This window comes from Pelobates fuscus, chromosome 1 (genome assembly GCF_036172605.1).
Source record: "Pelobates fuscus isolate aPelFus1 chromosome 1, aPelFus1.pri, whole genome shotgun sequence".
In the NCBI taxonomy this organism is placed as follows: Eukaryota; Metazoa; Chordata; class Amphibia; order Anura; family Pelobatidae; genus Pelobates; species Pelobates fuscus.
In genome coordinates, this window is record NC_086317.1 from 81,793,692 (window position 1) to 81,817,497 (window position 23,806).

The 23,806-nt window shown below is 42.4% G+C and overlaps 1 protein-coding gene across 1 annotated transcript in view; it reads right to left on the minus strand.

The window, feature by feature from the left end:
* LOC134587669 (protein ABHD15-like) overlaps positions 1 to 5,633 on the minus strand; it is a 33,099-nt gene extending 27,466 nt beyond the window's left edge. Inside the window, exon 1 of the mRNA XM_063444222.1 lies at positions 5,007 to 5,633. Coding sequence (XP_063300292.1) covers positions 5,007 to 5,459 — 453 coding nt within the window. The 5' untranslated portion in view covers positions 5,460 to 5,633. The remainder of the gene's footprint in view (positions 1 to 5,006) is intronic.
* Positions 5,634 to 23,806: the final 18,173 nt, after the last annotated feature.

Genomic DNA, 23,806 nt, shown 5'->3' on the forward strand with positions numbered 1-23,806 from the left:
AACTACAGCTTAATGTAGTGGTTCAGGTGTCTATAGCCTGTCCCTGCAGCCTAAGCACTGAAAAGGTAGCGTTTACATGGTTAGTGGCAGTCACTAGGATGGCCACTAGAGTTGATTCCTGTGTCAGTGCTGCACAGTGTGCTGCACTGGCATCAGCACCTCCACCCTCTGCATGGAGGCACTGAACATTCTCCATAGGGATGCACCTCTATGAAGAAATGCAGATTGGTGCCGCAAGGGGTTTTGCGGCGCATGCGCATTAGCCTCCGAATGCTTTCCTCAACAAAAGAGATGATCTCAACCACGGAGGCAGGACCAGGGGGATAGGGGAAGGAAGGGGGAGGGGACCTAATGCTACATTCAGCACTATAGTGTCAGGAATACATTTGTCTAACACTTTTATCTAACAGTTCAGCTAGCAACCATTACTAAACGGACACGCTCAGTGCATACCCAATCCAATAGCCAGAATAATGTAGATATTGTTTCTGTTTCAATAGCAGGCAGACTGGTAGTTGTTGGCAGGTGATAGAATGTTGGCACAAGAAGGGTGGAAATAGTGGGTTGAGCAGGAAGTTGGTACAGCACATAATGTGTAGCACACTTCTGTCTGCTGTTTGGGGAACAATATATAAATACGCAACTGAACACCATGAAGCAGTAGAGGGATCACCCAGGCACCAGGACCAAGTTTGGAGATCCCACGGTGTTTGAAATCACAGGATTTAATTGAGAACTGATTCATGTACAACCTACACAGCTAGAAACCACACATTTGTAATTAAGCATATAGCTAAAGCAAATATATCTTCGCCTTGTGGCATTGCCTTTCTTTGTGAGCTAGACAGTGCTACAAAAAGGTAAACAACTCTAGTCAGGATTATTTACTAAACTTCACATTTTGAAACGAAAATGAAGTACTGAGGCACAAATTCTCCAAACCATCCGCAGTCTGTTTTGCCATTTGCCAAGCAGCTATTTAACCAGATCAACTTATCCCTTACTATTCAACGTAGACCTGTGTCATAGGCTTGTGAGCATTGCTCTCCGTTTGTTTTCATTGTTTCATTTCAAGTGAAACTGCTGTAAATATGTACAATGACTGCTTTGGGAAGCAAATAAATGACCATATTTAAAAAAAATATATAAAAAGTTTGTCAGAATGCGACCTTTGTTACATTATTTTATTGCGTGACACTTTATGGCACAATAACCATGGCATTATTGCTCGTCTATACAAAATAAAACAAATGTATAAAACCCAAATAACTTTACACAAAACTGGCAACAAGAGAAATAGCCAAAAAAAAAGTAAAAAAGTGGGGGTGGGGGGGGGGGGGGGGAGTTCATCGGTAGTGATAAGAATAGCTTATCCTTCTCTTCCCCATTTGGTCACACATTTAATCTGAGCTACAGTGATTTGGTAAATTGCAAACTTGTGATTTTATGATGACAAATTGTGACAAATGTCTAAAGTAAGCAGTGCCCACATTTAACTTCTCTTTTTATATTCTGGCTTAGCTGTCACACTAGATCATTTCCAGCAAGACGTCTCCTATAGACTTATTAACTTACAAAGCACCAACATAGGACAGCAATGCACACTGGGATATGACCCATTTTACAAACCATATCACGGCAAGTAAGTGATAAAGAATATCGAACAAACATGCAACATTTTCTCACTACTCCTTTGGGAACGGTTCTAGACTTCTAGAAATCTAACTGTACAGTGTTAGAAGTTAGGTGAAAAGGTTAAATAAAATGTATTGCAGAAAAAATTATATTAACTATAAAATGGCATGCGTCATAGTATACACAAAAAAAAAACCACGTAAAATATTGAGCTAAAAATTGTGACAAGAAATCAATATTTCAATAAAAGCAGCACCTCCCAAGTGCAATAACCCAATATACACTAATACATCCAATACAACACAACAAAGGTGCGCTACAATATTAAAAATGGTATATATATCCAAAATTCATTGACATAAACCAATAGTGAGAGAGAAAAAAAAAATACACGAGCGTTAAGTGCACAATTAGAAGTGTATGGTGTATTAAAGGGACACTATAGTCACCCAGACCACTTCAGCTCAATGAAGTGGTCTGGGCGCAATGTGCCTCAGGTTTTAACCCTTCAGATGCAAAGAAACATAGAGAAACTGCTATGTTTACATTTGGGGTTAAGCCAGCCTCTAGTGGTTGTCGGATCCGGCAGGGGATGAGAGGTCACCAGTGCCGAGGGAGCCCAGCGCTGGAATAAGGTAAGTGGCTGAAGGGGTTTTAACCTCTTCAGCACCATGGGAGGGGGACCCTGAGGGTGGGGGCACCCTCAGGGCACTACAGTGTCAGGAAAGCGGTTTTCCTGACACTATAGTGATCCTTTAACATGCACAATTAGCTGTATGCTGTACGGTGGTGGAGAGGAGCCTTGACAGCTTAAGCAGATTTACCTGCTCCACGTTTGTGAGCGCATTTAGTACTATCTATAACAGTATCACACTATATGTTGTTTTTATGTTTTCTCTATATGTACACACCAGTGGAAGTCTAAAATAGTATGTAAGTTACGTAAGATAGGTTTGTATATTAAGATTGCACAAGGTTGCGATTTTTTAAACACACTAATTTACTGTTTTGCACTTTATTTTGCAATTGCACTTTGGTCATAACTGTGCACTTTTAATTGTGCACTTTACGATATGGTGTGTTTTTCTCTCTCACTTTTGGTTTATATCAATTAATTTTGGATGTATATACCATTTTTAATATTATAGCGCCCCTGTGTTTGGTTGTATGCGTCATAGTTTGCCAATTACGGGTCATCTAACGCTTTGGACTGGCGAATTGTGGTGATGGCTGTGCATGTGCAGTGTGTCTTCAATGATCCTGAAGGATCTGATTGGACAAAAACTCATCAGTCTTAATGATTTCCTGGCAGGCGGATCAGTCTGTAAATTGTAATGTTTGTTTTTTTTTCCTTCAAAAGGGAGGTCTCGTTAATCTGACAGTGTTACTTAGGTAAGTGAGAATTCAAAGTGAATTTCAAATTTAAGGCCACATAGCCCAACTGAAAACGCAGGTGACTGATTTTTTTACCGTCCTATTCCATCTACTAAACTGTGGGTTTTTGGCAAGTGTGAAGTGGTCCGTTAAGGATCACTTAAAGAGACACCATAACAACTTAATGTAAATTAAGTTGTTATGGTGCCAGGAGGCCACACTCTTATCTTGCACAGTTAAACTGTTCTCAAATGGTTTAACCCCTAAATTTGCCTCCAGTTCTGATCTTTAGGTCCCCCAGGCGGCATCTGCTTCTGAATCTCAGTTTAAGTAAAAATGGAGTGCTGCTGGGCAGGGGCATCGCTGTTTGCCTTAGAGCAGGCCGCTGTTGCGGTGTCCCTGTCCCCTTAGTAATGCAATTTGAAACATTACACTTTTAGAGAATCTGCAATGTTTACACTGCAGGGTTAAGACAACCCCCTAGTGACAGTCTTATAGACAGTCAGTAGAGATGCTTCCTGGATTTTCACAAAGTTTAACTTTGTGAAACAACGTTGGACGTACTCTGGTTGTGCATGAGGACATCCAGCGTCTTCATAATCTCCATAGGAAAGCACAGTTAATGGTTTCCTATGGGGAAGCTCTGATACACTTGCACATCTATGTGACGTCGCTGGTGGAAGGAATTGATAAAAGCTTTTTAATCCTTTATTTTCCAGGGCACAGGTAAGGGATATTAGAGGGAAAGGCACACGGTTTTGTATTGCTAATGCTATAGTGTTCCTTTAAGAAATAGAAATAGGAAACTAATGTTTTAGTGTCCCAGTCACTAGTTATAAAGGTCACCCCCATACATTGGATAAGCCTGCTCCGCCATTGCCCATTCCAATACTCATTGAATGTTTAAATTGAGAGGATAACTGCACCCAGGCCACTTCTTTTAAATGTTGGTCTGCATGAATCTAATGGTCCTTTAAAAATAGCAGGTGTCATTAACCCCTTAAGGAACAAACTTCTGGAATAAAAGGGAATCATGATATGTCACACATGTCATGTGTCCTTAAGGGGTTAAGGTATGAGGTGCAGCAAATACAGAATCCTACTTACTTTATGTACCCGTATTCCTTATAGCCTTATAGCATTTCTAAATGCAGAGGACTGTAACTCCTATCACTCTTAGTCAGCTACGGGAAGTTTTTAGGAAAGGGTGCTATTTATGAGCAATGTTTAACTCATTTACACTGTCGCCCTAACAGTGAGCAACATTGTAAATGCCTAGCAGAAATAAAGAATTAGGCCCCAAGAAAATACCTCCAACCAACCGCCCCTCCCCTCTACAGAGGACTTCTTTTTTTAGACCCCAATCTAAGCATTATGGTCTTAATAAAGGTTAAAAGGTCAACATCAGCAGCTTGAACACTGACATTTAATTGATCTAGTTTTGAAGCATATTCCTGTACCAACCTGCCCAGTTTTAAAACACCTAATGTGCCTGCCCAGCCTTAACATGCAACTTAGTCTATGTTACCAGTTATTGCAATTATTGACTCATTACTTAAATTAGAAGTACCACTTATTATAATGTCAGCATAAAAATGCTAAAACACCAACAACCAATCACAAACTATATGCAAATGATAAAGGAAAAAATATATAATAGCAGTTTACACAGGTAATCATTAAATTATCCATTGTTTTTAGGTAGCTATCTATAGAGAGAGTCCTATTGAAATTAGAGAACATTACATATATTTTATTTAACAAAACAACTGGGACCCAGTAAGTGCCAATAGGCAAGGTTTTCATTCAAATGGTTAGCCTGATATAGTCTACCAACATTCACCCTCACAGTAAACAACATTCAGGTAAGTTAGGGATGGTAAGAAAGTAGATCCCCAGCTGCTTACGGACTACAACTCCCATGATGCTTTCCCATCCATCCAGAAATGTTTCAAACTGATAGAAATAACTTTTTTCTGGGTGGGGGGTAGAGTTACCTTGCTGGTGTTTCTAGTGATCTTGCCAAAGGAGTTTGGGATGACCAACAATATGGGCACAGAAGAGTTACTCGAAGCTCGCCTCCTTTTCTGCAGCTGGCCGGGTCTGACAGCCCAATCCAGAGCTACCAACCCCTCATCACTCATCTGTAAGTACTCCCTTACAAAATGAACCCCAATGTCCACAGGACCCAGGGTTCCCACCAGGGTCTGCAGGGAGGGGAATGTCCTCCATAGCCAGTGGACGTCAGAGAAACCACTGAAAGTCTTGCACTGCTTCACCAGGTAGTTTGCAAGGGCGGAGGGTTTGCAGATCAACTTGAAATCCCCCTGTCCACCTTCCACAGCCTTCGCAGGCACAGCTGTCCAGAAACTATTGCAGCAACACTTCTTATAGGTCAGGAAGAGCAGGAGTAGTAATGTTCCTAATAGGGAGACAGTCCACTCTAGCATTGCAGAAGAAGCGATTTCAGTGATCTCTATGCAGTCTGGCCGGAGGGAGCTAAGGGAGGAGAAGGGCGAATGGTTTGCAGAGAAGTGCAGGTGTTTCAGTCATTACTAAAGGCAGGAAGTCTTCTGACCAGACCACACATCCTCCTGATTGTGAGTGAGCCTGCACAGGCTGCTAGAGAGATACTTTGTATCACAGGGCGAATCTCAGAACTTACCACTAGTGGGCGGGGAAAGCTGCCTACAGCACTTATGTTATAGCACTTACTGCTTCCATGCTGCAGGATCAAACTTTATCATTAGTCAGGCAGCTGCTTACTCTATAACTACTTCTTTATTATATACAGGGAAACTCTCTGTGGAATTAACCCAAATCCCAGGTTTGTCTGATACTTACTGTATAACTACCTCTTTGTTATATACAGGGGAACTCTCTGTGGAATGAACCCAAACCCCAGGTTTGTCTGATTCTTACTCTATAACTACCTCTTTATTATATACAGGGGAACTCTCTGTGGTACCCAAATCCCAGGTTTGTCTGATTCTTACTGTATAACTACTTCTTTATTATATACAGGGGAACTCTCTGTGGAATGAACCCAAATCCCAGGTTTGTCTGATTCTTACTGTATAACTACTTCTTTATTATATACAGGGGAACTCTCTGTGGTACCCAAATCCCAGGTTTGTCTGATTCTTACTGTATAACTACTTCTTTGTTATATACAGGGGAACTCTCTGTGGAATGAACCCAAATCCCAGGTTTGTCTGATTCTTACTGTATTACTACTTCTTTATTATATACAGGGGAACTCTCTGTGGAACCCAAATCCCAGGTTTGTCTGATTCTTACTGTATAACTACTTCTTTATTATATACAGGGGAACTCTCTGTGGAACCCAAACCCCAGGTTTGTCTGATTCTTACTGTATAACTACTTCTTTATTATATACAGGGGAACTCTCTGTGGAATGAACCCAAATCCCAGGTTTGTCTGATTCTTACTGTATAACTACTTCTTTATTATATACAGGGGAACTCTCTGTGGAATGAACCCAAATCCCAGGTTTGTCTGATTCTTACTGTATAACTACTTCTTTATTATGTACAGAGGAACTCTCTGTGGAACCCAAATCCCAGGTTTGTCTGATTCTTACTGTATAACTACTTCTTTATTATATACAGGGGAACTCTCTGTGGAATGAACCCAAATCCCAGGTTTGTCTGATTCTTACTGTATAACTACTTCTTTATTATATACAGGGGAACTCTCTGTGGAACCCAAATCCCAGGTTTGTCTGATTCTTATTGTATAACTACTTCTTTATTATATACAGGGGAACTCTCTGTGGAATGAACCCAAATCCCAGGTTTGTCTGATTCTTACTGTATAACTACTTCTTTATTATATACAGGGGAACTCTCTGTGGTACCCAAATCCCAGGTTTGTCTGATTCTTACTGTATAACTACTTCTTTATTATATACAGAGGAACTCTCTGTGGTACCCAAATCCCAGATTTGTCTGATTCTTACTGTATAACTACTTCTTTATTATATACAGGGGAACTCTCTGTGGAACCCAAATCCCAGGTTTGTCTGATATTTACTGTATAACTACTTCTTTATTATATACAGGGGAACTCTCTGTGGAATGAACCCAAATCCCAGGTTTGTCTGATTCTTACTGTATAACTACTTCTTTATTATATACAGGGGAACTCTCTGTGGTACCCAAATCCCAGATTTGTCTGATTCTTACTGTATAACTACTTCTTTATTATATACAGGGGAACTCTCTGTGGAATGAACCCAAATCCCAGGTTTGTCTGATTCTTACTGTATAACTACTTCTTTATTATATACAGGGGAACTCTCTGTGGTACCCAAATCCCAGGTCTGTCTGATTCTTACTGTATAACTACTTCTTTATTATATACAGGGGAACTCTCTGTGGAACCCAAATCCCAGGTTTGTCTGATTCTTACTGTATAACTACTTCTTTATTATATACAGGGGAACTCTCTGTGGAATGAACCCAAATCCCAGGTTTGTCTGATTCTTACTGTATAACTACTTCTTTATTATATACAGGGGAACTCTCTGTGGAATGAACCCAAATCCCAGGTTTGTCTGATTCTTACTGTATAACTACTTCTTTATTATATACAGGGGAACTCTCTGTGGAACCCAAATCCCAGGTTTGTCTGATTCTTACTGTATAACTACTTCTTTATTATATACAGGGGAACTCTCTGAGGAACCCAAATCCCAGGTTTGTCTGATTCTTACTGTATAACTACTTCTTTATTATATACAGGGGAACTCTCTGTGGAATGAACCTAAATCCCAGGTTTGTCTGATTTTTACTGTATAACTACTTCTTTATTATATACAGTGGAACTCTCTGTGGTACCCAAATCCCAGGTTTGTCTGATTCTTACTGTATAACTACTTCTTTATTATATACAGGAGTGAGTACATAGTGGCTGGAGGGAGGCAAAAACTTTCTTCCCCCCGCAGGTGTTTTGCTATGTACGCTGGCGATAAATGCAAAATATGCACAGAACTGACATTGGCAGCTTGGACAGAGTTTAGAAATGGGGCCAGGGTACTCCTCACATTTTGGAGTAACCATTAAGGCATGTGCTCTACAACATTACTTGCTAAAGTACATGTATACCAAATGCAGAACACTACATTCTAAGCTAACTGTAAAGGTTATACAATTTATAAAATCACTGATCTTGATGGTAAGAGGGGTTTATTTGTAAAATATTATGATACATTGCATATGGCAGTAGTAGTTATACATGAACATATATGAATAAAATCACTGTGCAAGTGAATAGAAGGTGCAATACAGTAGTAGCTTCATTCCTGTGTTTTTTTTTTTCATTAATGAAAATAGCAACAGCCATGTATGCTGGTGGCTGCAGTGCAGGCTCTCTTATTGGAAGCTATGCAAGAGCCTGTAAGGTTTCTGGCGCATGCATAGTGTATGCACAAATATTCTATGTCATGTAAGGAAACTTATTGCAGAAGCCTCTTCTTAGCGTGATGTCATCCTGGTAGTGTACCTCCAGGATTATGATTCAGTCCTATGCTCCTCATTGACCACGTGATGTCACGGTATGCTAGGGTAAGAGAGACAGGAAGTAACAGCTTGGAGGCATAGCTTGAACAACCAGGAAATAACAGAACCGGTTGTCTGATTGACAGCCAGAGGATACAACAAGATTGATTTAGAAAAGTGTCAATTTCATTAAAATCTGAACTCTGTAAAATAAAAAAAGAGGATACACTCCTCCCCCATAAAGCACGTCAGCAAACTGACGTGCTTTAGATGTCTGGATTGTTCCTTTAACCGTATAACTGGATTGTTCTGGTGCTTAAAGTGTCCGTTTAAGAAAAAAAATACAGTCCTATATAATAGAACATTCACACTCATACTCATGTATGTGTTCACAAATAACATGAACACATGCTTACACATGTATTCGTATACACAAACGAAGACCTCTCCGCTATCCTAGATTCACGGGGACAGTAACAACTTAAGGAAACTGTCCCACCATCCTGGGTTTGTTTCTTGGTTCTCGCTTTTGTGGACATCAAGGAACTATTCTCAAAACGTATAGAGCAAGAGTATTTCCCTTGCACTGAGCCCATGCTTTGTAACAGTGCTCTGCACATGCTCAGGCCTTAGTGGGTCGGTCAGTATGATTGGCAGCTGTCCTGGCATTCATTTACACCAGGGTGACATGCCCCATTGAGTGGTGTCCGTGGTGCAGGTTGCTGTACCCTTTAGGCCCACCCACCCCTCTACTAATTTTGGGAGGAATGCAAACACATATAGCTAAACATGTATTCACATGCTTAGACACATACATGTAGATACTGTCCCAGAGCTCGCAGTTATGCAGGGGCTCCACACAACATCCTCCCATTCATGTGGTGCGGAGCTACTCACAGCATTACAGTAGGTCATTATCCGATCCTGATGATGCACATGCTGAACTTCGAAGCCGAGCATTCACACACGCAATATTAATACACATTCACATGTGTTCTAACCCGTAACAAAAAACTTGTGTATACATTGATGTGCTGAAGATTTAAACAGTGGGATTGAGGTGGGTGACAGAATCTTGGAGATGAGTGAATGACTAAGGACATGTCTGTGGTGGAAATGGTGAGCTGAGCTGACTACACACAGAGGGGGGGGGGAGGAGGACAACCACAAGAGACAGAGATGAAAAACATGTTAGATATAACATTAGGTTGAGAGATATAGCGGTGAATGACAGGAGTCTGAAACACGCAGCTTGGTGATGTAAACAAGGCAGAGCAGGCAGAGTTTGATACAAGGAGCCGTCTGAGAGACATGGGGGGACTGAAAGACGTGTGGGGGGGGAGGAGAAGGACAAAGGAATGGTGACTACTGCATTATACTGAGCAATAGAACACTCACACACAAATGCTTTTACCAAGGAAATATTTTATTTTATATCAAGTGTATATCAAGTGTCCTAACAGTGCTTTAACTTGTTAGATCACACACTTTCTCTCAATGTGTTAGCTTTTATAATCAGAAAGTGGCTTGAAAGAGAACATATTCCAAATAAAAGCACTGACTGAGGATTGAGAGTCTTGAGAGCCTCTGTGCACATTTGTTTTGTTAACACCGTGGTTCCCAAACTTTTTAGGTTCAAAGCCCCCTTAATATTTCAATATTTTTCAAGGCACCCCAAGTCAATACAACTTTCTAGGTTGTATATATGTACAGCGCTGCGGCATATACTGGGCCCCTAATCATGGGAGTGGCACTGGTAGATTATTTAAAGAAACAATCCAGGCACAATAACCACTACATTACGTTGTAGTGGTTATGGTGCCATAGTGCCCTCCCAGGGTAAGTAGACAAACTGTTTAAGAACAGTTTGACAACTTACCTGGGGTCTTCCGGGATAGGGTCTGTAGTGTGTGTGTGTGTGTGTGTGTGTTTGTGTGAGGGGTGCAGTGTGTGTGTGTGTGTGTGTGTACAGGGGTGCAGTGTGCATGTGTGTGAGGGATGCAGTGTGTGTGTACAGAGGTGCATTGTGTTTGTGAAGGATGTAGTTTGTGTGTGAGGGATGCAGTGTGTGTGTTTGTGGGGCAGTTTGTGCATGAGGGGTACAGTGTGTGTGTGTGTAGGGGGTACAGTGTGTGTGTATGGGGGCAGTGTATGTGTATGGGGTAGTGTGTGTATGGGGGGCAGTGTGTGTGTGAATTGGGGAGCTATTGTGTGGAGTGGGGTCTGTGGGTGTAGGAGAACAAATTAATATATATAATATATATATATAAATTTTTTTTATTTTTTTTTAATAAAAATGATGTCCCCCCTTCCTGCTTACCTTTGCCTGGGAGGGGTGACATTTCCTGCAATCCCTGGTGGTAACAATGAGCTCTAGCAGCCTCAGGAGCTGCTAGAGTTCACTCTTGCAAGACTTGGAGCGTTGCCGTGGTAACCTCTGCCATGCTCTGAGCTTGCGAGAGGAGAACCCGGCAGAGCTGCAGGGTCCTCTGTCCCTCTCGGCTGTCAGCTAATTGCTAGCGGGCCTGAGAGGCAGATCTCTGATCTCCCCTCCGGTCCCGCAGACCCGGCAGGGGAGAGGGAGGCACAGTTCCCGGGGCTATGATCATAGGACCAGGAAAATAACTTGCGGCTCCCCTGTGTGCCCGTCGCGGCGCACAGTTTGGGAACCGCTGTGTGAACAGCTACAATATACTAAACACTAACCCTTAAATTGCAGAGGGTACATAATATATTAAAATGGTTTCAGATTTAATTTAATTTAACCCCATTGCCAGCTGGTGATCAAACATCTGGATCTCAAAGGGTTGCAAATCTGTCTCCTGATTTCTTTATAAAATAAAAAGGGAGACATACATTTAAACAGTCCTTTAGTGTTATGCAGTATGTGAAGGCTATAGTATATAAAACAGAATTCAGTGTAATCAGTGGCTCTTATGTTTTAATCAAACTTTGCCCATTATAGTTGCAGGGTGTGTAATGTAATGTCGTTTGGGGAATGCCCTGTGTAATTTCTTGTCTGGTTGCGGGGCCTGTGCAGCGCCACCTGCTGGTTGTAAATGAGTCTGCAACAGTTTTGTGCAGTGCCACCTGTTGTTTGCAACAGTTATGTGCAATACCTGAATAGCCAGGCTTGGCAATTTGCATATTCAGGTAGATTTGTATATTATGGTTTATACAGGTAGGGGAGATATTTTCCCCACTCGTTTATAAATATTGTATTGCGTTATATGAGTGCCTGCATGATTCCTCATATGATTATGTTGATTAATACATAACCCCAATATAGCTCTTACAGTAATCACAAAGTGGGAACACATTGGTTTAGTGCTTCTCTATGAGATATGCAGATTTATCTATGAGTATGGAGATTGCAACAATTGCCACTTGTATTGTATTCACAAGCATCTGATTGGACACAAGTCATCAGAAATGATGGCTTCCTCAGAAGGCGGATCAGAGGTTCTGGGGTCCCCGGCCTCCCTCAAAGTGAACAAATAATATGAGTTTACTACCTTTTCTCCACCGCTGCGCCGGTCTCCCTGCGGATGGCCAGGCCTCGATGGCTGAGATCATCAATGGGAAAGCATTGGTAGGTATTGCGCATGGCTATGGCAAATCAGCATCTTCTCACAGAGATGAATTGAATCAATGAATCTCTATAGGGAGCATTTAACATCTCCGTGCAGAACGTGGAGACGCTGTACGTAGTGCAGCACACAGCCTAGCACTGATATAGGTAGCCTCCCTAGTTGCCGCCTGAGTGACTGCACCTAGAGATGTTACTAGTCAGTAATGTAAGCACTACCTTTTCTCTAAAAAGGCAGCATTTACAGTACTAGAACTGCAGGGACAGACTACATTATACTGCAGTGGTTCTGGTTACTGTAGTGTCCTTTTAATTATGCTCAATAGCTCATACCTTGGATGTCTTAAAGACGTTTCTTATCATACATGATGAGCTGCATCCTGTTTAAATTCAGTAGTCTGCAAGTACGTAATGATTCATTTTCTTTTTGTACGAAGAGCCCTATTTTAGGACACTTCATGAAGTAGATAACCATAGACTGAATAGCCCGAAGAAGTTTCCACACAGTCTGAGACATATGTAAACATCAAATATATCAAACATTTCAAATATGTTTACCTATGGAATTTCACAAATTGACGTTGCTCCTTTCACTTTCTGAATGTGTGCTTTTGAATGTTGGCAATGCTAAAATATAAGAACACTTTCATTCTGCAAACATTTTTATCTGTTCAGCATGCCCCCCAACTGTCCCGCGTTTGGCGGGATAGCTCCGATTTTGGAAATGCTGTCCTACCGTTCCACTTCAGTTCTCTGGTGTCCCGCATCTGGGGACACCAACGAACTGTCCCCGGGCAGCACAGCACGAGTGCATCATGGTTTTTTAAAATATATATTCTTTTTTTATTTTAAATTAGTTGAAATTACAAGCAATCAATTAGATACAAATAATATAGATACATAAAGTAACAGATAAAAGATGTGCGTTTACATGCCTTTAAGAATGAAATACAGGATTTCAGTAAATAAAGGTTTTTGTACAAATGACTGAGACTTTTCCTCATGTGTGTTTTTAAGTGTAAATTCAACATACCTTTATAGTTTTGCAAATATTTGTGCAGATTTTTTTTCAAAAAGTCAAACAACACGAAACCACCAGTAACTCATCATACATACAAGATCCATGAAAGGAGGTTGGGGGGGTAGTTGATGTAAATTCTCGTCTAAGCCGAACCCTTATTGTTCTCTCTAAAAATGTTTCCAAGGGGCCCAAAACTTTTACAAGTTGGAGAAGATCTCGAAAAAAAGTTTTTGTTTTTTTTCCCTTCCCTTTTCACCTTCTCTTAAGATGTATCGATAGGTTAACGTCTCTCTATAATTGGCGAAGTACAAACAATTCAACAGATTTGCATGAAAGACAATACTACATCAGAACCACATACATTCAGCAAATCACCAAAGGTCCTTGTCAGAGTGGACAACATAATTTTCCCATCAAGAATAAGCTCACAATTTTCTCCTTGAAATGTTTCCAGGGAGCAAAAAGCTTCAGATATTTAACATATTGAGATTGGTCTAAATAAAAAGAGGCCTCTGTCCAACTTAAACCACCCTTAGATTTCCATTTACGTGCAATACAAATTTTAACTGCTAACATTATGTGAGCCATTAGACAGTTCTGAGTATGATTTCCAGGTAACACTATATTAAAAAGAAAGATCTGAGGAATTAGATCAAAGTTGATTCCCAGTAGAGACTTAAGAAAATTCTGTAAGGACTTTATAGTTTTTTTTTAGCTCAGCACAGCCCCACCAGATATGTAAGAAGGAACCCACATTTGTTTCACATCTCCAACACATTTGGGATGTATTGGAGTAAAAGTTTGTGCAGTCTTACTGGAACTAGGTACCAGCGTAAAGTTATTTTGTATTGAGTTTCTGTTAAAGTCATACTGTGAACAATCTTCCTAACAATCATCAAACCTTTCAACCATTCTTCATATTGCAATTCAACATCTATCTCGTTTTCCCATTTAGTCCATGGAGAATTTATTTCTTGTGTTTGGAGTAGGGTGAAAAAGTTGGAAACCCTAGAGGTGATCTTATGTTTGTGATGTTTATCAAAAAAATCGATTACAGGGTTATCCGTTACAATACTTTATTTTTTTAATGAAATGTTTCAATCTAACATAACTGAAAACGTCTCTGGACGATAAGTCAAATCTGGTCTGGAGCAAATAACAAGGACCCCTCTGGTGCTAGATCTTTTAGAGTTTTGATGCTCATTTCTCTCCACCTTAACAAACTAATGTCACCTATATCTAGTTCAATATTTTCTAATGGCATATTATGCAAGAGGGAATTTCCTAAACCCAGCACTGTAATCTTTAAATTATAAAAAGTTGTGTAAATATCTTTAATTATCGGGTTATGCATGGAGAAAGTTCTACTTCCTTTCTCCTTAGGGTCTATATTGGACCAGAGCAGACAAAGAGGTTCTAGTTTCCCTAAATCTTGTTTTTCAATATCCAGCCAAATGGGTCTGGAGGTTGACAAATTGTCCCAGGCGATAGCATGAGCAAACATATTGTTTTTATACAAAGAAAATATGTTAGGAAACCTGCCCATTTTAAAATCCCTATTTAAAGTATATGAGGAAATTCTAGATTTTTTCTCCTGCCAAATAAATGTATTAATCATTAATTGGATTTCCTTAAGTATTAAATTATTAATTCTAAGAGGTATATTTTTAAACAAGTATAGGATTTTACCACTTTCGCTCTGCCTATCCAAGATAGTTCCATCCCTTTACACTTTACTAAAGTATTTCTGAGATCACAAAGTTTAAGATTATAATTTTCTTTTCTGATATTTTCTAAATTCATATATAGTTTAATCCCCATATAATCTATATATTTGAAGTGCCAGTCAAATTTAAATCTTGATTTAATATACTTAAGGTCAGGGCCGGACTGGGAGAAAAATTCGGGCCGGGCATTTTTCATCACAGCGGCCCACCAAGAAGGGGGCGGGGCAGAGAGAGTGTGTTTCGTCATCACCAATGACAAACACGCCCCCTCTCAAAGGGAGCATGTTGGTTCAATGCTCTTCCAGGGCAGACCATGCACAGAACTCTGCTAAAGAGCTCTAGCATGAGAAAAAAAGCCCTTTATTTGTTCTGCACAGTGCAAGCAAATTTAATAACATGCTTGCACTCTGTTTCCTTGCAATTTGTCTCTGGTGTCTCTATAAATGGATACCAGGAGACAAAAGAGCCAGGAAAGAGTATTGTGCATGTGTTTGGAGCCTGCTTGTGGGATTGCGTGTGTGTAGAGTGAGCTGATTGTGGTGTGGTATTGTGTAATAAGGTCGGTTTTAGTCGTGTTGTGTTTTTGGTGTAATGTAATGCATATGTGGCTAGGGGCTGTAGAGAATGTGTGTATAGGGGATGTAGTAAGTGTGTGCGTGTGTATATAGGTGATGTAGTGTTTGTAGGGGTTGTAGAGAGTGTGTGTTTAGGGGTGTAGTATGTGTTTGTTCACAATGAATCTAGTGTGTTTATAAGGGATCCAGAGTGTGTATTTTAGGAATGTAGTGTGTGTGTGTAGGTGGTGCAGTGTGTGTGTGTATACAGGAGTCTAGTGTGTGTTTGAAGGACCCAAAATGTGTGTGAGATCTACTGAGTGTGTGTATATAATGGATTCAGAGTGTATAAAGGGATCTAGTGTGTGTGTATACAGGGCCGGACTGGCCCACCGGGATACCGGGAATTTTCCCGGTGGGCCGCGGCACCTGGGGGCTGCTCTGAACAAGTATGTGCCACCGGGTGGCCGGTCCGGTGGCACACACTCTGAAGGGGCCGGTCGGCGGCCGCATTCCGCGCTGGAGCCGCCGGACCGGGTGGCAGCCTCGCCGGTCCGGCGGCACTGCTTTCACTAATGCAGACACGCTGGGGGCTGATGGAGGAGGGAGGAGCATGTCTCTGTACCATGCTCCCTCGCGGTTCCTGTGCTGGGAATTGTGGGAACCGCGAGGGAGGATGGTACAGAGACATGCTCCTCCCTCCTCCATCAGCCCCCAGCGAGTCAGAATTATTGAAATGAGTGCAGCCGACCGGCGAGGCTGCCACCCGGTCCGGCGGCTCCAGCGCGGAATGCGGCCGGCCCCAGCCCCAGCCCCACTCAATCAGGTAAATGGGAGGGGAGTGGAAGGGAAGGGGGGAGGGGGGAAATAAAGAGACACAAGGGGGGTGGATAAAGAGACACGGGGGGGATGAAGAGACACAAGGGGGGGAATAAAGAGATACAAGGGGGGGAATAAAGAGACACAAGGGGGGGATAAAGAGACACAAGGGGGGGATAAAGAGACACAAGGGGGGAATAAAGAGACACAAGGGGGGGGATAAAGAGACACAAGGGGGGATAAAGAGACCCAAGGGGGGGGAATAAAGAGACACAAGGGGAGGGGGGAAATAAAGAGACACAAGGGGAGGGGGGAAATAAAGAGACACAAGGGGAGGGGGGAAATAAAGAGACAACGGGATGGGGGAAATAAAGAGACACAAGGGGAGGGGGGAAATAAAGTGACACAAGGGGAGGGGGGAAATAAAGAGACACAAGGGGAGGAGGGGAATAAAGAGACACAAGGGGAGGGGAAATAAAGAGAAACAAGGGGAGGGGGGAAATAAAGAGACACGAGGGGAGGGGGGAAATAAAAAGAGACACGGGGGGAGGGGGGAAATAAAGAGACACAAGGGGAGGGGGCAAATAAAACAGAGGGGCACAGTGAAAGGATGGGGGGAAGAGACAGAGGGGGGATAGAGAGATGGTGGAGGGAGGAAAAAGAGACAGGGGGAGAGAGAGACAGAGAGGAAGAGAGATGTGGGGGAGAGAGAGACAAAGGGAAAGGGTGGAGCCGGCAGGGGAGGGAGAAAGGACCCAGGAGGTCAGCCTGCAGCTCCTCTGCGTCCTTCTCGCACGAGCACAAAGCGTTGCCGCGGTTACCACGGCACTGCTCCGGCTCTCACGAGAGTGAACTCTAGCCCTGGAGCTATGGGCTAGAGTTCACGCTCACCACGAGTTCCTGGTGGTCGCAGTGTTGAGAGTGAACTCTAGCCCCATAGACACACTGCCCCCACACACACACCATACACATTCACACACTGCCCCTCATATACACACCATACACATTCACACACTGCCCCCCATACACACACTGCCCCCACACACACACACCATACACATTCACACATTGCCTCATACACACACACAGTGCCTCCATACACACTGCCCCCATGCACACACACACATTCACAGCCCCCCCATACACACATTTCCCCACACACGCTACGCATTCACACACTACACCCCCCACACACACATACACTGAACCTTTCACACACACTGCACCCCTCACACATTGTACCACTGCTCCTATACCCTACTACAGCCCCATATCCCAGCAAACCCCAGGTAAGTTGTCAAACTGTTCTTAAACGGTTTGACTACTTACTCTGTGAGGGGGTCCCGGTGTTCTATCATTCTGCTATACCTGTCAGATTTCTATACCCTCGTCACTTCCGGGGAGGGGAAGCAGCTGGATCCTGTGCTGCACATGCGTGCTAGCACTCCTGCTACTCCTCCACAGCCAGGTCCTGGAAGGTAAGTAAAACTAGTTTTACACTTTCATTATAGTTAGTGCATTCACTAAGCTTAGGACATGGGACATTTAGGGTTAATGTTAGGGTTCAAATTAGGGACTTGTTCACATTTAGTGATATTTCACAATAGGGGAATATCACTAAATAGGGATTTCTCACACTCTATTTTAACCCTTACCCCAAAGGTTAGGGTAAGAATAGAGAGTGAGAGAGGTTAGAAGCACTTACCTAACCCTAATTTGAACCCTCACTTAACCCTAAATGTCCCGTGTGCCTAAGCTTAGTGAATGCACTAACTATAATGAAAGTGTAACACTAGTTTTACTTACCTTCCAGGACCTGGCTGTGGAGGAGTAGCAGGAGTGCTAGCACGCACGTGCAGCACAGGATCCAGCTGCTTCCCCTCCCCGGAAGTGACGAGGGTATAGAAATCTGACGAGGTATAGCAGACTGATAGAACACCGGCACTCCTTGCACCATAACCACTACACAGAGCAGTAGTGGTTATTGTGCATGGATTTTTTCTTTAAATAATCTACAAGTGCCCCTCCCGGGATCAGGCTCTGGATCCTCCACTGGTATATGACATGTATATTAATGTGTGTATTAGATATATATATATATATAATTATGTCTATTATATTTACACATATATTAATGTACATTTATATATGCATAATACACAGAGAAATGTCATTAATATGTACCATATGTAATGAGCAGATATTGGCCCAGTCTTGTTGCTAGGTAGGTGCACACTCCAGCACAATAACATATTTAAAAGTGAAGAGCGCACCCACAGGACTTCAAAGTAAACAAGATAACGTAATTTTTTTACAGTTGTGCCCTACATACATTCACCATTTCAGTCCCATTACCAAGCTTTCCTTAATATGTCATGGTAGTTGGACTGAAACATTGATTACATGCAAAGGCACATCTGCTTAAAATAAATCAGCACTTTTGTTTATTTTGAACCATATGAGTGCTTTTTTTACGTTGGAGTAATAATTTTTAATTTTAAGTTCTCTTTTCTAACTCTGTATCTGCACACTATGCTGGCGCGACGCATTATGGGGCTGGTAAAACATTTTTTTCCAGGGCTGCTTTTAATGCCCAGTCCGGCCCTGTGTGTATATGATCCAGAGTTGGGTAAGGGATCTAGTGTGTGTCTGGAACGTAAAGTGTTTAGGAGTGCAGTATGTGTGTGAGGGGTGCTGTAGTATATATACACATACATACAATAAACAATACACATATATATATATATATATGTTCGGAAGTATTGTGTGTGTGTGTGTGTGTGTTTGGTGCAGTGTGTATGTGTGAGGGTTGCAGTGGTGTCTGTGAAGGGTGCAGTATGTGTGTGTGATGGATGCTGTGCTTGAGGGGTGCTGTGTGTGATGTGTGGGGGCTGTGTGTGAGGGTGCTGTGTGTGATGTGTGTAAGGGTGCTATGTGTGATGGGTGTGAGTGCTGTGTATGATGGGTGTGAGAGTGCTGTGTGTGATGGGTGTGAGAGTGCTGGGTGTGAGAGTGCTGTGTGTGATGGGTGTGAGAGTGCTGTATGATGGGTGTGAGAGTGCTGTGTGTGATGGGTGTGAGAGTGCTGTGTGTGAATGTTAGAAGGAATTGAGTGTTTGGGGGGGTAAAATAGAAAAAAGTAGCCATTATACACCCCCTCCCTTCTTACCTTTAGCTTGGGAGGGAGGGACCGGCACGCTGGTGAGTGAGAGGGGGGGACTGGCATGCTGGTGAGTGGGAGGGGGGAACCGGCATTCTGACACCATCCCTGCGGGCTAGAGTTCACTCTCGCAAGATCCGGTCGTTGCCATGGCAACGCGCCGGATCTCACGAGAGGAATCCAGCGGAGCTGCAAGATAGAGCTCCGCCGGGTCCTCCCCCTCCCTCCCCAGCCACAGGTCTCTTCAAGTGGGCCGGTGAGGGAGATCTCTGATCTCCTCACCGGCCCTTCATTGAAAACAGCGGGGCCGGCGCTCGGATAGTGCCGGCCCTGCATAGACCGGCAGGGGAGATCCTGGGACTTCCCCTGACGGCCTCGGCCCATGGCCACCGCGGCCCACCGGGCATTTGCCCGGTGTGCCCGATGGCCAGTCCGGGCCTGCTTAAGGTCCACAAAAGATACATTATTCAATAGTATTTGAGTTTTATTAAAGTTTAGTTTAAAATTTGAAAGACAACCATATTCTTCAATCAATTGGATAACTTTAGGGATGGAGAATTTTGGATTGGCTAGAGTTAAAAGCACATCGTCCGCATACAAGGAAAGTTTACATTCCAATGTTCCGATTGTAATCCCTCACTAACCTGATCTGTAGGCTGCCCCCCCATCTGTAACTAACCTGATCTGTAGCCCCGCCATCCCTAACTTACCTGATCTGTAGGCTGCCCCCCCATCCCTCACTTACCTGAAATGTGCTGGCGGGTGCTGGTATTGCAGTGTATTCTCAATCTCAGCACAAGCTGAGCACAAGCTCACCCTCCCTTTCCCCCTTCCCCTCCCCCCCCCCCCCCCCCCCCCTGCGGATGTTCTCCGTTTTCAACAGTTTTGTTCCTTGACGCTTGCATTATCATTTCTTTGAAGTTATAATTAGTGAATCTGACAATAATGTCCCTGGGTAAAGATGCATCAATACCTTTAGGTTTCGGTACTCTATGAGCTCTTTCAAAAGGATATTTCCTGTACGGATATCAATTCTTCAAAAAATGTCTTGAGAAATTTAGTAAGTTGGTTTTGTTGTACTACTTATGGTATACCTCTGAGGCGAATGTTCCTGTGCCTTGCCCTGTCTTCCAGATCAATTATTTTTCCCTCCAGACTTTTTATTTTAGAATCCATTTTTAAATAAGAGATTTGAAGCAGCTTGTTTTCCTCTTGAATTGAGGTTAAAGTATTCGCTTGAACATTAAGGGTTTCTGCTATGGAAGTTATTTCAGATCTCAATCCTCCCGAGTTAACTTCAATATCTTTCTTAATTTTGATGTATGATTGGTCTAGAAATGCTGACAATAGCAGTTGGGTGATCTCTTGGGGTTTATGGCACAGAGTAGAAGCACCTTCTTTGAATGAGTCTCTCGTTTCAGATGATCCGTGTTTGTCTGTTCCCTTAGTATCTAGTGGGAGAGATTTTCTCTGTGTATCTTGGTAGCTCTCATTTAATTTCGGGGAGTGAAAAGAGCTTATAGGTCGATTTTTTTATTTTTATTTTTTTGGGACTTTGGCACCTCGGTCCGGTTCGGAACTTCGGCACTTCGGATGTTCTCTTGCAGCCGCTTAGTATATAACTCTCTAATTCGCACGGTATTGGGGAGCTATCTACCAAAAGGCTGAAAGACCTAAATTGGTCTTTCAGTCAAATTTACTAATACTAAGTAAAGATTACTTAGTATTAGTAAATTCTGTCCCTACTCGCTATACTGCGAGTAGGGGCATGTCTAGTAAACACTGAGCAGCATGTGACTGCTCACTGCTAAAAAAAAAAAAAAAAAAAAGCGGTGGGTAGGGGCCCTAAAGTAGAATAAGGGGGGGACCTATTGGCCTTCCCCCCGGTCCCCACCCTGAGTGGTGGGTGGGGGCCCTAAATTAGAATAGGGGGGACCTATTGTCCTCCCCCTTGGCCCCCACCCTTTAGCGGCGGATGGGGGCCCTAAAGAAAAATAAGGGAGGGGGACCAATTGTCCTCGCCCCCACCACTGAGCAGCGGGTGGGGGCCCTAATGTAGAATAAGGGGGAGGGGAACTATTATCCTCCCCCCAGGCCGCCACCACTGAGTGGAGGGTGGAGTCCCTAAATACCAGTAGGGCGGGGGACCTATTGTCCTCCCCCCCGGCCCCCACCCCTAAAGGGCAGGTGGGGGACCTAAATAAAAATGTTACCCCCCCAGTTGCCTAGGGGTCCCCAAAGCCCTAGTCAACCCCGTCCCCAAAAAAATGAATAAACCCCTACCTACCCCTCTCACCCTAAAAATAGTGAGGAGGGGACAATAACTAAGTACCTGTAAAAAAGAAATAAAACTTACCATTTGATGTCTTCTTTTTTCTAAAAGCTTCTTTTTTCAGCCCCCCCCCCCCAAAAAAAACCCCATAATGACGCGAAAAGCCAGACGCTGAAAAAGTAATCCATCTTCACCCATGGAGGGCACCGCGGCAGACTGAGCTCCGCAGGGCAGGTGAAGTCTTATAAAGCCTTGCCCGGCCCTGCAATTAGGCTCCGAGCGCTCAGATTGATAGACTGTCCCTGCAGCCTCAACAATGTAAAAGCTTACACCGCGGCCTAACGCCACCTCTAGTAGCTGTCACTCAGACAACTACTACAGGGACATCCTGGCATGGCAACACTGGTTGCTTGAGTCAATGCATTTCAATAAAGAGATGCTGATCGGTTCAGTGTGGTAATTTGCCAATGATGCGCACTACCCACCCAATACTTCCATATGGGGAAGCATTGGATTTGTTGAGATCACTAGGATTAATTATCTTGCCAGTTGAGACGAGTCATTGCACTAAACAACGAGACTGGCATGCCATGGAGTAAAAGGAGAGGAAAATGCAATTTCATTTGTTTAAATGCTATAGTTTTCTTTTGGTATAAATTCAGACACACCAAGAATATTGGACTTCTACAAAAGAGGGATGTAAGGATAGAAAAGAGGGACAGAGGGTTTGGGCCCCAAAATAGGATTCACCTAACCTAAATAGGGATATTTGAGAGGTGTGATACGAGTTAATTGATCAAGGTCTCTGCCATTTTCATACATCCACCAGTGATTATGTAATGATACCTAATGATCAGTCTTATTTGAGGAACCATGGAATATAGCCTGCCTGAATTCACTTACTGTAACATTCCAGATAATTACTGCATGCTTAATTTTCCACAATGCTTGTTATAACATTGTCTATCAATGTGTTGCATCATAACTGTAGTCTAATGTGTCACATGAAGCCTTTAATAGTTTTTTTTTAAAATTTAAGTTATTTGCAGCAGAGATATTCAGTGATATGACCAGCTACCATATAAATATGAAAGATCTACAGACTAGTCCAAATATAGTTTGAATAGCACTAGCCACAATTGCATACAATGTCTGTTTTAATAAAATAGTATAGTAATGAATAATTGTGTTGCATCTACATTGGGTACCCCACATAATTCAAGCTAATTTTATTTATTTTTTTATTTTTATTTTACTGTTTTAAACTGCAAGAGTTTTGAAAAATTAGACCCCAAAATCAGTTACTTTCCTGCCATCCTGCCACGGACATAACATAATGAACTTCTAAGAAAAGACCTAGGTCATTTTGAAAGGTTATCTGCAAACATGTAGCAGATTGGTTCAAAGGTTCTTATCTATTCTCATGTTGCATGTATGTACATGTCAAAGTTACCAACTTATTCTATGTGTTCTGTGTGGCTCTTTTGTCCATAAATGGTCTTTTTTTTTTCTAAAAGATAGAGCACTGAGTTATCAGCTGTTAAAACATTAACCCCAACAGTACAATGGAGAGTTAATGGTCTGAGAATCAAGTATTTATTTGCCAGCTATGGTATGAGATTGCAAGGTCATTGCATGATTCATGTCCCTCGCATCTGGCACACAACCAGCTTTATAAAACATTTCAAAGCTATCGACAATGGTACAGAAGCTTCCAACATACACCCCTGGAAAAATAATAACTAAACCAGTTATTCTAGGGGATCGAAGAAACATGAGTAAATGTTTATAAGATGTAGTGCATTGATAAATGTATAATTCACGATTGTCTTTTTTTAATTTCGTCTTACTCTAGAACATGAGAAGCAAAATCCAAATGGTTATGGTGGGGAAAAATTGTGATTGAAAACTCCTTCCACTTGAAGTCTGTGGATAGTTAATACATTGTTAAACAAAAATCTGCACACCAGTCAAGCCATAAGACTTGCTTTTCCCACAGAAATCCCAAAACTGCAGCGATGTTACAACTGCAAAGGATTCTGGGTGGGCATATGCAAATTAGTTTAACAAAGAATCACATTTTTGCCTCATTCCATTTTAAACATGGATTCCTTTTAATCTTTGTTTGCTGTA